The sequence below is a fragment of the Lissotriton helveticus genome, chromosome 9 (genome assembly GCF_964261635.1).
Source record: "Lissotriton helveticus chromosome 9, aLisHel1.1, whole genome shotgun sequence".
NCBI lineage: Eukaryota > Metazoa > Chordata > Amphibia > Caudata > Salamandridae > Lissotriton > Lissotriton helveticus.
In genome coordinates, this window is record NC_136070.1 from 996,465,784 (window position 1) to 996,480,547 (window position 14,764).

At 40.2% G+C, this 14,764-nt stretch overlaps 1 protein-coding gene across 1 annotated transcript in view; it reads left to right on the forward strand.

Moving 5' to 3' along the window:
* Positions 1 to 14,764, forward strand: part of CACNA2D2 (calcium voltage-gated channel auxiliary subunit alpha2delta 2) — a 1,696,410-nt gene that overhangs the window by 1,470,242 nt on the left and 211,404 nt on the right. Inside the window, exons 25-27 of the mRNA XM_078661304.1 lie at positions 7,497 to 7,594; positions 11,826 to 11,916; positions 13,894 to 13,956. Of these exons, the coding sequence (XP_078517430.1) occupies positions 7,497 to 7,594; positions 11,826 to 11,916; positions 13,894 to 13,956 (252 nt within the window). The remainder of the gene's footprint in view (positions 1 to 7,496; positions 7,595 to 11,825; positions 11,917 to 13,893; positions 13,957 to 14,764) is intronic.

Here is a 14,764-nt window from a genome sequence, read left to right on the forward strand (position 1 = left end):
GGACTGCAGAAGATCTGTCACGCAAGCCCTGCTGGTTAGTCTGTTGGACTATGGGAATGCACTATTTGTAGGCATGAATGAACACCTATTTACACGATTACAGGTGCTGCAGAACGCTGCTGCTAAACTTGTCTGCATTAAGAGTAAGCTCGACTCTGCCTCAATGTGCTTGAAGAAACTGCATTGGTTGCTTGTGCGCCAACGAGCAGCATTTAAACTACTTAGTTACACTCATAAGGCTTTGCACAGAACAGGCCCTAGAATACTTCCGGAGAAAATTGAGTTCTATGTTCCCACAAGGAGTTTGCGGTCACTTCAATAAGCCTTAGTCAGAACAAGGCAAATTAAGAAAGTGAGGACAGGAGGTCGATCATTCTCCTATTTAACAGCTAAGAAGTGGAATGAGCTACCCCAGGACCTACGACTTACCTCTAATTACATTCTGTTCCGAAAAAAATTAAAAACACATCTATTCCCTAAATATTAAGATATAGTCTTGCAGACTTACCAGGACATTTGCTTTAGCGCCTTGATATCCCTCAGGATGAGTGTAGCACTCTATAAATAAACAAAATAAATAAATAAGCAAAATAAAAATAAATAACACATTGCCATACTTTAAATTGTGCCTTAAGTTACAATCAGATGTTGTGGATGAGTTTTTTTTCACAGAAAAAAATAAAAAAATTTAATTCAATAATTCAAGTAAATAATTCAGGAACGGCATTGGTCAGCATGCATAGTTGGTGGGAGGACAGGGCATGAAATGTGTTTTTGTGCACAGACTAGTCAGCTACTGTTGCTAAAGATAGCGAGACGCTGGTGGTGGAGTTGGTGGTGGACTTTAGGTCAAAGTGGCCAGCAGGGAAGCAGACATTAGCCTGCAGAGTTATCCCTCCCTGAAGTGCAAAGTGTTAGATTGTGCTGGTGATGCACTGTGTGTATCTCCTATTAAGGATGTTTTAGCGTCTGCGAGCTAATCACAGGGTGAGTAGGAATGGGCTGCGGCAGAATGCACAGTGGGAACCGAACGGAGGAGCAGAATAAATAGCACTCTTATCTTTTTTTTAGCATAGGGGTGACTTTGATGTGGAGCGCTAGACTGGCCTGGTGCCCTGAAACAGGCCAAATTTATAGCACCGCTCCACACACACGCTGCTAGAATCCCATTGCACATACAATAAACGCAGCCCAGAGCACGAGAGTGCACCTGTGACGTGCAACCAAGACAGCAGCCTTGGATGCATGTCACAGGTGCATGGAGTGAAGCGAAACGTGTGGTGACTAACCCTGGGCGAAGTACTACCCTACGCTCTCGTAGTTTGCGAAGTTTGCGCTACTTTGCACTACATGAATTGCACGTAGCAAAGTGCAAACACGCGTAGTGTAGCATAGCAGTCATTTTTTGCTTGCTCGCGGTCCTCAACGTCAAGTTGGCGACCGTGAGCGAGCAAAATGACATCCCGGTGAGAGTTGTTTCTGTTCGCGATCAGCAACATCAAGTTGCCGATAGTGAGCGTGGAAAAAAAACCTCCCGGCGAGATTCTCAATGCGGGGAGGTCAGTTTTCTCATTGCGAGTGGTCGCTTATGCTCGCGACCGCTCACGATGAGAAACTACTAGTCTGCGTTGAGAAAGTTGCAGCTCGAGTAGAAATCTACTAGAGCATCAGAAAACGACAGCTTGCACTGTGCAAGATGCTGTTTGTATTGATTGCACAGTGTGAACAAGCATCCGGCACTGTGCAATCAATGCGAACAGCATTTTGCACAGTCCACAACGCAGTTCACTCCCCCCTCAAACTCTCTTACTCTCTCACTATCTTTCTCTTCCACTCTCCCCCACCCTCATTCAGACGTTCTCTTTCCCAGTGTCTCTCTCGACTTCTGTATCTATCTCTGAGTCCAGGCCCTCGTCTGTCTTCAACCAACTCCACCCCTCCTGCACTCTCCTTCTGCTTTCTCCCTACTCTGTCCCCCTATCATTATCTCCCTCACTTCTTTTCTCTCCCTCTCACGCACACAGAAATATCTCTTTCTTTCCCCCCACCCACACTTCTAGTTGACAAGTTAGAATATGCATGGCACCTTTGTTACACCACTGCCTGAAGAGGATGGTTTTCAAACCTTTTCTGTGGTTAACATTGTAAGCAAGCCATTCTCCTTTGCTCACAGTGCAGCCTTGTAAATATTTTCTCACCATGGTCCCACCTGCCCTGGCCGGCTGCCATTGGTCCCTCTGTTACATGGGTTTTGTATTGCGCCTTACAATAGGACAGTGGACGCTCTCGGAATTCAGAGGTGTTTTTATTAAAAGACCGCCAAAGTCTCCATAATATGCAAAGAAGTGTCAGGCGTAACATGCTTAAATTCTTTTGCGCCCTAATGATGCCCTAACTACAATTGCTTTATTAACCTTCTTGCTTTCTCACATTTGCTTGAAAATGCATGATTTGCCCACTCTTTTTTCAAAATTTTCCCCATAGGATAATCTCCCAAACCCCTCTTATGACGGTCGGGCTCGCTTGCTACGCTCGCTCGCCACAGGACACTTATCCCAATCTTCTACAACCCACCACTTTCCAACGTCACCAGCCTCCACTGATGTTTACATTCAAGTTTAAATATCACCATGTGGATGTCGGAAGTAATGAGTTACTACACTGTTGTGTTTTTCATTTTCACGTAGGCATATTTTGCTTAGCCACCGCTCTTTCCAATTTACATGCAAAGTGAATGTTTTTTAACAGTTTTTTTAATTTTCATTACCTTGCATATTTACACCTGCACACATTGGTGTTTACTTATGCAGTGAGGCTTGTATGCACAGGATTTCTTCTCAAAGGAAGGGGCAGATGTGGCATTATGCCCCTTGAATAGCAGGTCCCATGGATTTGCTATCCTCTCCTTCACCAACATTTATGTACACATGTATCTCTTGCCAGCAAGCCTGCCGTCTGTATTCATTACTAATAAGACAGCTTGTGCAGTCTAACCACTGCACCAGACGCCATGCTTTCTCTTTCCCTGAAGTACATTTTTGTATACATTGAAACAGGGTGCTGCTTATAGCATCAGCCAACACGGGAGAAGCATCCAGAGGGGGGCGCACACATTTTTTTGCACCAGGCTGCGCACTAACTTCTGGCAAGATTGTATGCACTCTATAATATTTGCATGCACATTTTTGTGGTCTGTGATTACCCACAGTGGTATGTATGCACACACTGTGATATACATTATTGTATGCGCAAAAACACACACACATCTGAGGTCACACAAATTGAGCAATTGAGGCTTGCATTGTGCGATTTGTAGTCATATTGATATAGTTCCATAAGCGAAGTACTACTTATATACACTATACCATTTTCACTTGTATGTGCAGCGGACCATACTATTTACATAACGCTCTGTTCAGTCAAATAATTTGCTATTTACGATAAGTTCCTAAATCCACGCAAAGTGTGGCATTATATGACATACACGCAAAATGTTTGTTTCATATCTATTTACTTCATTCTACACATTCGCACTCACACACTGCTTTACACAAATGCACTGTGCATTTAAGATGCATAAGCTGCTGTGTATGAGTACACAATGAACTATTCAACTTGCTGATGATTCCATTATAAATGTTGATTTTTTTTCGCCAGTCGGATCACCTTATACACTGATGTTTTTGTGTGTCTGTGTGAGTGGACACATGCATACGTGTGTGTGCATTTTTTTGCATAAAATTACATAGGTATATATGCATAGCAGTTCATATGTCAACTCTGTGTACTCTAAACATTGTGTCCTTATGTGCCCATGTTCTTATAATGATACCCTCAGTGCAAGAGTAGCCGTCGCGAACCCCAAGTCAAAGGATCATATCATGGGCAAGGGGCTGGTAGCTGCCCTTCCCTTACCAGAACCCTTCAATTGAGTCAAAGAGGGGTTTGTTTCCAAAGAGCAGCAGATCTACTCAATTTTCCTCTTTTTTGCCTCTCATCGCTACCACAGAATATGGGTTTACCTCGGAATTTAGATGCCATCTCATCCATTCAATTCATGGAAAAATCCTGACCCAAGGGGAGCTCTAGTGAACTTATCTAGGAAGAGATTTTTGATGTTAAGTAAACTATTGATTGATTCCATTAGGAGCTAAAGAGAATATTTTGAAGATGGGTAATATTATTCATGTTTGGTGAGTAAATAGAGTAGCTGGATAAATGATTTATCGATTCATTCCTTAGTCGGGCAGCAAACTAGGTTGACTGAGAGTCAACAAGGAAGAGATTGGCTCAGTTCATAACATCCTAGCTAAGGGCCTTTTTTTATCTCGGCGGATGGAATACTCCATCAAAAACATGACAGATATCTGGTACGCTGTATCACAATCTCCATAGGATATAATAAGATCGTAATATGGCAGACGGGATATCCGTCAGATTTGTGATGGAGTATTCCCCTCCACCAAGATCTAAATCAAGCCCTAAGTTACAAATTTGTTAAGGTCCATTGTCTCTTCGTAGAGATTTAGTATGATGAAAACTTACTTAAAACAACATCAGCCCCTACAAATTCGAATAAAATCATTCCCTTTGCACAGATGAGGAGGGACAGAAAGGTACTGGTTCCTTGGGCAGTTATGGGTAACATATAAAGGAGGTTCTTATGTCCAGCAGACCTTTAGTAATAAGAGCTTTAGAAACCAGTATTGTTTGTTGACCACGTTGGTCATATACCATAATGGGTTGTTCCAAATGGCAAATTACTTTGCAATGAAACTTTAATGCCTTTTTCCATTAAAACTAAAGACAAAAGGTCCATGGTGAAGCAGAAGGCCATGGAGCATCTTCTAATCTATTATGTAATGCTAATATGTTAAGAAGAACTATGAACCAGAGTGCCCAAAGAGAATAGCAACGGTGCCTTCCTATTCGAAGTATTAACATCTTGTTTGTGGCCGGACATTTATGTGTGGGCCACCCGATTCCTACTTTGCAGGGTAATATTTAACACTGTTAACAGTTTATCTGAATTGTTCTGTTTTACTCCATACCAAAATATCCCTAATGATTCAATCTATTATGCTATATTGCAGAATGGGAATCTATAGATAAAAATGAAAAAAATAAGTGAGTCCTTGATACTGCCAAAGTAATAGTTGCAGAAAGCAGTCTGGTGGGGAGAAAGGGGTTCTAGGCAGCGATAATCACAGCCCAGCCCACTATCTTCAAAACATTGCTTCCTCATTTCCAAGATCCCCTATAAGATTACACATCATAATTGTTTCCAGTACCATTTTCTTTCCAATGAAATAATAAGATAGTTTTTAATGTGGAGCAAGAGTACACTATCATCAATGCTCAGCGCCAGTTGCTTGACGGTGTGACCTCCCTGTTCCACTTGCAATATCAGCTTTCGCAAATAGTAGGAGAGACGTTCCTGCATATCCCTGCAGCTACTATATTCTTCAGATGGCTCTTGGAACATTTGCAGCATCATTGGAGAAACAGATTCATCTTGCTCGTGGTCTTTCTGCTTTACCAAGAGCTGTAACAACCACTAAGCTCATAGGTTACTCTAGGGATCACTGGGTAAAATTAGATCAGCCTAACATACCTAGACTGTTTTGGCACTTTGCCAATCACTAGGGACATCTATAATATTTATATATACTCTTTCACACTCTTCCGCATGATGTAAGCTGTTTGTCACCTGCGGTTGTATTGAGTTTATCGTTTTCCATTGGTAAAATGATTGTCAAACAGAGGAGTACTACCTGGGGAGGAAGGGATGTATGACATTACAATTTAGTTTCAGAAACCATGCATGTCAGAGCACACTGGTCATTATGGGGCATATTAGCAAGAACCTCGTTAAAATTATCACCGTTTTAGCGCCAGGAAACTGCAGCTAAAACGGCGATAATGGGCTTGCTAATATGCGTTATAGAATTCCAATAGAAGCCCAGGTTAGATGTGCAGGACATCTAACCTGGGCTTCTATTGGAATTCTATAACGCATATTAGCAAGCCCATTATCGCCGTTTTAGCGGCAGTTTCCTGCCGCTAAAACAGTGATAATTTTAACGAGGTTCTTCCTAATATGCCCCTATGTTTGTGCTCATTCTACATGATATTTATTCTCAGTCTCACCTTGAAGTTCATGCTGTTCATAGTAAGTATGTAGTCATAAAATATGATACTGCTATCCAGAAATGTCTGACCTTTTGTCCAAGTGTTTCTTATTTGTCTAGAGATTTTAGCTACCACTCTGCTTTCTCCTTTTCAGTCTATTTCCATATAATGTATTTTTTTTACTTATCTATATATTTTTTATAATAGATTACTTATATCCTTCACTTCAAATTCCTTTGTTCCTACAACCCTCCTCTCCTCATTTTCCACGACAGCGTCACAATTTGCTTGATACCCATTCAACTTTGTCTATTCATAATTGTTCTTTTGTCAAGGCCATTATGAATTTCTGGCCAGACAAATTCTTCAGTGTTTACTCTTCTAGTTATTTTTTGGTTTTGCAAGCAAGCATTGCAGAGTTGAAAATGTGATCAGTCCGAATGAGTGTACATTTAAAGAAAGAATGCATTGTGTGAGAGCACTAACCTATGATCACTTATCAGGCACTCCTTTTCAGTATGAAGCCCTGCAGCCAATGGGGTTGATGAGTGGACCACTGTTAAACTCAGACAACCTTGAGTTTCCATTTGGTTATAGCTAAGAGTCTGGTTCTAAACCAGTTGCACAAATAAATCACATATGCCTAAGCAAGGCAGGGGTCACCAGCTGGCTGAGAAATGGTTTTTCTAGAACCCACACTCTGGCGCTTCAAATGTTCCCCATCATATCCTGCTTGCAATCTGATACCAGGAGTGGCCTCCCTGCAGAGTGGAATAAATAAATCTAAGGGTGTTTTAAAGAAAATACTATCAGGACAATATATGAAACCATATAGTCCATTGAAGGTCCCTTCAAATACCAAGCTGCTTTAATGTTCCTTCACTTTCACCAGCCAACCAGAGATGTGGAGCCATTTTAAGTGCTAATCCGTTAGAGTTGATTGAGCTGAAATGCGTTGGTTTCTCTGAGGTTGTCTAGCGCTGTTGGATCTGGGAATTTGAACCCAGTTTCTTAATGATTATATCAAATTACCTTCCACTCTCAGCATCCCCAAGAGACCAGGCTTGGTGGCAGCTCAAGGCCTGAAAGGTTTATTGCTGAGAAGCAAGTGCTGGTGTATTTCAGGGATACACCGAGGAAATATTCACAATGTCAGCAAAGTCCCTTGCAAATTCCCTCTGTTCCTCCAAAGTGTACTTCTTATGGCCTGTCTTTTGTTCCTTGCACTCTCACACTTGCAGGCTTGTAAGTATACCCACATATGCTCACAGATCCACACGAGTCAGTTTGTGAGACGGTAATCTGATGTGACATTTTTCGTTCCCTCGAACCCCGGAACCTCCCCCCTCTTTTTTCCATCACAGGGAATATTGCAAAGATCTTGACTTGTCGGATAACAACACAGAGTTCTTGGAAAACTTCATTGCACTTATGGAAAAGGTGACCCCGGACTCCAAGAAATGTAAGTACTAGGAGGGGGTGATCAACAAAGGCTTTGAGTGTGGGTTGCAAACACTGTTGCTCAATTGGGGAGGCACAAATTGCATGGGCAAGAAAGTCAGTATTACAAATGAACTGGTAACATAGTGACAGGATAACAGAAGTATATTTTGAAAAGTATAGAAATGTATTAAAGTCAGTCTGGGGAGAAGATACAGAAATGGAGGTCGTGATTGTCAAATATTTTAAGAAAACAAACCACATCCCTTTTGGGTATGTCAGATAAAGTAGACAAGGCAGACACAAGATTTTGAGGATAAGGAAATAAGAGGAAAGGTAAGTTGAAAAAGAGACCAGAAAGCAAACCTTTTGTTTGGTATTCATTCCCGAACCTGATGGCCCTAGCAATCTTTAAGGTACAAAAGAAAAACTGTAGGGACGAACAGAATAGTTCCCCTTGCAAAAAAGACTTGTACAAGCTTTCAAATTTTAAATATAGGCAATTTGAGAGTACCAGATGAATGGGGCTCATGATATTTGAGTAATTTAAAGGGTTGGCAGCAACATCACCATTCAGGCCCTCAATGGAGACCACAAAGGTTTCAGAGGTCCTATCCTTATCTGTTTTAAAATTGAGAGTAATGAGTAGTCAATACAAACCAGCCAATCTGAGTTGTTTATAAAGTAATCACTTATGAAAGAGAAGTAGCAAATGTTCTAGAAATCAGTAAGCTGCTTGATTCACAGTTCCATCATTTCTGTTTTGCTTTGCTCACTGGAGACGTAATGCGTGAATACTTGGGTGGAATACCACTCTAGTCCTCTGTCCTCTGGTGTGAGGAAGATCACATGGCTAATCATATGGCACACACGACCCTGCCAAGAGAACTATCACAATGCTAAAATCTTGTAGCATGGCTGGAGCGGATCACAAGTATATATTATGTTTGGCTGATGTTAAATTGAGTATCTATTTCCTCAGACTGTCACTAAATTTCAAACTAAGTTGGGGTTCATAAGAGGTAGATTACACATTACACACAAGCCGTCACTTTGTGGATTTTTTTATTACTACCTTATGGAGCCTAGTGTCACTGAGAAACATTGTAAGCAGCTGTTCCTAGGATGTGAGACTAGGTGGCCGTACAACAGATTATTTTCCTGCATTCGCTTTGCTTTGCACCCTTTTAATTTCTTTTCAGTGACTGATGAGGAGAGAAGCCAGTTAAAAAATCATTTGTGTCAACTCATACAGCACATGCCTGTTTGCTTTTGAAATAAAACATTAAGGTGAAACAAAATAATAACAATAAGGAGAACTCTACCAATATGAGATAATCAACCGGGTTTCTTTATGCTTCAGCTGTCTACTTGAGGATTATCACTAGTATGGTAACATCCTTCTTGAATAGGATTTAGTATTTCTGACATGAATTAACACAAGGCCCTAAGAGTACAACTTAAGCAGGATGAGACTACATTCCTCTGAACACTCAGGAAGATCAGAAATAGTTAAGCATCAAACACAGGTCACAGTGGAGGTAGGATTCACTTTGAAATAGGGTTCTCAAAAAGAGCAAGGGATCACGTGGGAACCCATTGTTCAAAGTATTCTTCTTCTCTAAGTCTCTCTTCAATCCCAGGCCAGGTCTCTTAGGATTTACTGATTGTACTTTAGAAAAAAGCAGCCTAACATGCCCTCCCAACCAATCTTTATTGCTCAATAGTTTCTTTTCACTGGTTTGTTTTATTTCCTGGAGTTATCATTTGTTATACCTATGCACATTTAACAAATGTACCAAAGAGTAAATTGGCTATAAGCCAAAACAAACTCTTACGGCGTCAGTGCCTTTAATTCTTGATTTGGGGATTCTTCCACTCATGACTCTAATTTTTCACATTTCATCTCCCTCCAGCATCTACTTGAGTATGAGAGATCAGGCCTGCACATGTATGTATGTGTGGGCTAGTGATTCTAAATCCACCACGACTCCTTAAAAGAAAGGACTGCTCCTGTATTGTACACATGTTTCTGTGAACTCTAAAGCATCTTCAGCATTTACCATTATAAAGCCATAACCACCTAGCATTTCTTGAGACTAAAAATCTAAAAGGGATCCTGCACAGTGGTGATCCTACTTGGATCACCATTGTGAAAACACTCGGCGACAGGATCCTATCTTGAACTTTTATGGCCCAAAACAAATTGTAGAACTGTTCAGGTTGAAAAGATACATTTTGATGCAAATGCTAAAACTCATTCTAGGAATTGAGATTTAGGATTGTGCTCAATAACATAACATTTAAGTGGGTGTTTTCATGGTCTAGCTGGCAGGAGTGAAGACTATTGAAATAAATTGGATTCACAAAGTATATGATGCTCCTCATTCTACCAGTAGATAGTCTACATCTGAGATCTTCTGCAAAAGTATCTAGCGCCACAGACAGTTCTCCCCATCCTCACTCCGTTCACCTGTATGCTTTATTCTTATTCAATTCTCCACATAACAGAACAAAATCAGTCTCAAGAAGGCTTGAGCCAAGTGCTGATAATTTTTATGTCTTGGTAATTTTCTCTTCTTCATTAAGTAAGTTTATCAAAGCCCTTAGAAGTAGGTGAGGTGCCCTCATAACTTCCACCACCATTTTTCTTGCTGAATTGGAGATCAACATTTGTACCATTTGCTCTGTGTCAGTCAGTCTCTAGCTTGAAATTCATGAGGTTGTTAAGGAAAAACTCATGCAAATATTAATATTGGAACACAATTTGCTATTGAACTCGAAAGAAGTTAAAACCTATGTGGCACCATGTTTGACTTATTTAATTTACTAACATTTTGGTTGATTCTTGCACATTTTATGTGTTTGCTTCTATAGTATATCAGAGAACAGCAAAGCAGAGGAGACTTGTATTGTCCACTTTGCTCCCATGAAGCTGTTTGATGGATTTAAGCCCTAATCGTCTCCAAGAAAGAAACATTTTTAGTGGGAAATAAGGATTCTATAAATAATGGTTTTAGTAAAACCCCATGTTTACAAAGACTTGAATCTTTCAATATGAATGGCATCCATAGTACTGCCACCCCCTGCTGACATCTAGTGAAGCAACCACTGGTTCCTTGCTCTATAGATTTCTTTCTTGACTTTCCCGTGGCCATGTACCACAAGGACTGTAAAAACATTGATAGCTGGAAAGTAGAGATTCTGCATTTATGAAATCAGGTGGTGCTCTCAAATGAAGGGCCTTGTTGCCACCTACAAAAGAACCTTGCTTAAGCAGACCCACCTGTAGAGTGATTTTCTATCTGGCTTGTTTCCTCTCACACTTTTATGATATAAAATTGGCATCCATTTTTTATAGTGTCTGTGGTATTTACCATCAGAATAAAAGTAGCATGAGTGCCTTCCTAAAATCAGCCCTTTCGCAGAATTGTAGGATACTCATATGAGCTTTCTTCAAGCATTACTCTCTTTTAGACAATTTGTGAGCCTTTGTTGACTTTGCCTATTTTTATATTGAGCCTATTCTGATATTGCCTCTGAATTCCTCTACCTTTGTATTCTCCAACTACAGGATTGGAATATTCAATTGTAATGAGTTGAAAGAAGGAACGTTACATTAACATATTTAAGTTCTAATTTAGAGACAAACACAACGGATATTCCGTTCTCACATTTTCAAGTGCATTATATTCAATGGCACTTATAATACAGTGGACTGGATATGGTCATGTCTGTGGCAGAGTGATATATCTGCCAGACTCTAAATCAGGTCATAAGTCTGGAACGCTACATCTATCTGCCAGTCTGTATTCGTAGTGTCATACAATGTGTGCATTATCAGCTTCTAACTTTTCTAATTGGTTGATGCACATCAAAGGCATTGACAAAGGTAGATCTTGGTGTCCTTAAGAGATAGGACCTTTGAGAAGGGACACACATGTTTACCTGCTGGCCTCACAGTATTAGTATAGCTTTGTTTCATGTTTCTGCTCCATCCCCACTTACCACTTGAAATGACATTTGAGATCTATGGGAACCTTTACTTCAGAACTTTTTCTCAAGCAGCTGCCTTTATGTAATATGTTACCTACTCCTAAAAGAACAGCATTTAGATGCTCCAATAAGCAGAAGATAAGGATGCACAGGGAGGATAGAGGTAGCAACATCTTTGTTTACTCCTCCTAGGACAATATCTTTATGACCTAGATATGAATATAATGCTTTCTTCTTGGTGCTTCTCGACTTCACAGGTGACAACTTCCTCCTCCATAACCTGATCCTGGATGCAGGTATCACACGTCAGTTGGCAGAAAGAGTGTGGAAGGACAAGGACCTGCTCACGTAAGCTCTGTTTTGTTTCTCAATCACACAACTGCACATTTAGATTGAGACAGAGATGTCTGGGTTCTTAAAGCACGTATAAGGCACTGCTCGAAAAACAACAATCCCTTTGAGCTATGCAGCACTTATGTGAATATGTACATATGGGCATTCACATTGTTAATGGCAAATAACATTTTCAGGGCATTTCATGGAGATACATTACTCTTGCCAAGACCCTTAGCATTGACTCTGGCTTGGTTAGAAGAAGCATAAGCTACTGAAGTCCTGTTTTAATAAATTCACTGCTGGCAGGGGACCTACAATGCTCAAAATGTAGAGTCCTGACAGAACATTCTTGGATAGACCTCACATCACTGAGGATCATCAGCATTGTGAACTGATACAGAGTTTTCTGGGCCCACTTGCTTACCATTGGTCCACCAACAGAAGTTTCTGTCTGAATGAGAGGTGATGGGAGTTAGCATTACCATCAATCAAAATTCGATTAACAGTGTAGCACATTTGGCTACACAATGAAGAACAGGAATCGGTAGCTTGGGTTAAGAAGATCTATTACAAATTCAAAATTAAGTTTAAATACACACCTTGAAGCACCATGCTATAATGATACAGTATAACAACAGGGAAGCCCATCCTCCTAAAGAGGATTAGGCGTAACAGAATTTAAAAAAAAGAAGGAATTCTGTCACATCTATGCAGAACATTAATAAAAGCAGTTGATGAGATCAGATAGGCATTGAGGTCCAAACCTCTCAAAGTTCAGGGAAATGCTCCAAGCATTCGGGATCTGTAACACGGGGTCTGGAAGGCTCCAAAAGAGAATCCATTAAGCATCTGTCTAGAGTAAAAGGGGCATCTCTGAATCTCCAACAGTGTGAGCACTAAATTATAATACACAAAGTCCACTAGGTAACACCTCCTTTGTACGCATCATCAAGGGTCCATTGTTTCGCTCCAGTTCTCAGGTAGCAGACGGCTTCATCAGGACAAAGTCACACACTAGACATGGGAACAACATTAGTTTCTCATGTACACATCAGATGGCAACATTTACTCAATAGGCTTTCAGGTGACGCTCTGGTTCCCAATGTTCCTTGGGCAAGTCTTCCTCTCAGCTCCAGCATTGTGAAATACAGGCCTACATAGGACAACTTAAATGTTAACCCAATGGTGCACATTTAAACACAAATTAGTAAACGTTTCTAATGCGTTAAAGTGCGCATTACATTTAACGTTCAGTAAGACTTTCAAAATAATCATTTGTAAGTATGACTAGGAACTACATTTAAATCAAATATATGAAATATTAATGTACACATTACATAAACTACTTGTTGTTTTAAGAAATTTCACATTCTACATAGGTAAGGATGGTTCTATTACATTTGTAGATCAATAAATGTTATTCATGTAATATAGCAGACACATTAGGAAAATCGAATTTAATCTTTACAGGGAGTACATTTTCTGCTAATTGAGGATGGTCTAATTATCACAATCAGTTATGGTAAAACACACGAAGATTAATAAATTCTCTAATCCTACAGTGAATGCAGCCCTTAATAACGATGACAAGTGCAACCCTTACATTAGTTCATTAAGCCATACAAGACACGTGCTAAGCGCACGTTCATACCGTGTGTCTGCTAAGTATCTGTGACGTATTTGTGACGTGTAAAGGGTGGGCAACTTTTGCGCTGCCCCAGAGCTAAAGCTCATCTGGTCAGTAGTGGTGTTTCATAAGGCAATTCAAGGAGAATCTTTATGTAACTGGCATTCTGACATTCCATAACATTGACAAAGACTTACACTGAGGAAGTTTATGCAAAAGAGAGTCATGTTTGGCACTAGCAGGAGGCTGTAGTGATGAAGCTCATTGTAGGACATCTTGGTGCTATCAGCAGGCCTTTAACAAGAAGCTAATGTCTGAATCTCAATTGGCAGTGATGCTTAGTTACTTTGTTTCCTCATTAGGTATGGGCTCCTGGCTGTCTTTGCTGCCACGGATGGCGGTATCACTAGAGTTTTCCCAAACAAGTAAGTATTTATGGCCTTCTTTATAGTTCATTGCCAACTGTTGTAAGATCTTCAACACCTTTACAGAACATACCAACATCATGCTTGACTCGCTATTCAGTAACAGGATTTTAATGTATTGCAATCTTTATTGGGAGTGAAGGGATTTCCTATACTAAGCCTTCAACGTCCCAGTCAAGAATTCACTCATAAGTCCACAAACCTTCCCTTTTCCAGTGCTTAGCAAGAAAACAGCTTTATAGATGCATTGTGAGTCTAATTTTGCATTTGTTGTGGTGTCTTTTTTCAGTATCTTTTTCCTGGACCAAGAACATGAAATATGACCTTATCCCCTATGAAGGTTTGATGCAGAAGATTGCAGCTACAGATGTACACACATAGTAACTCTGACTTTTCATAGAGAGAGTGAGAAAAGAACTACCCCCAATGACCCTTGATTCTTAAAATCACATTGTTCCTTTACCTTTGTGACAATCAAGGGTTTCAGTACTTGGTCAACACATAAAGCTACTTCTCTGAATATGGTATTAGAAAACTTTGTGTTTACTGGTAAAAAGATACACTTTGGGTATCTTGGCCCTCTTATCTTCTAATACCAGATATACCTTGAATGAACACATTTCCGCTCTGTGGGAAATTACCAATAAGACCATCATTTTTTGTTCATATAAATACAGTATTAACTTTGTCAATGAGTATCTTTAAACAATTGTTGTCTAACTACAGAGGGAAAGTATTGGCCTTGAGAATAGTTTGTGGGAGACCACAGACGTGTCCCTAAATCGCAGTCCTATAGTAGTTCAAATTA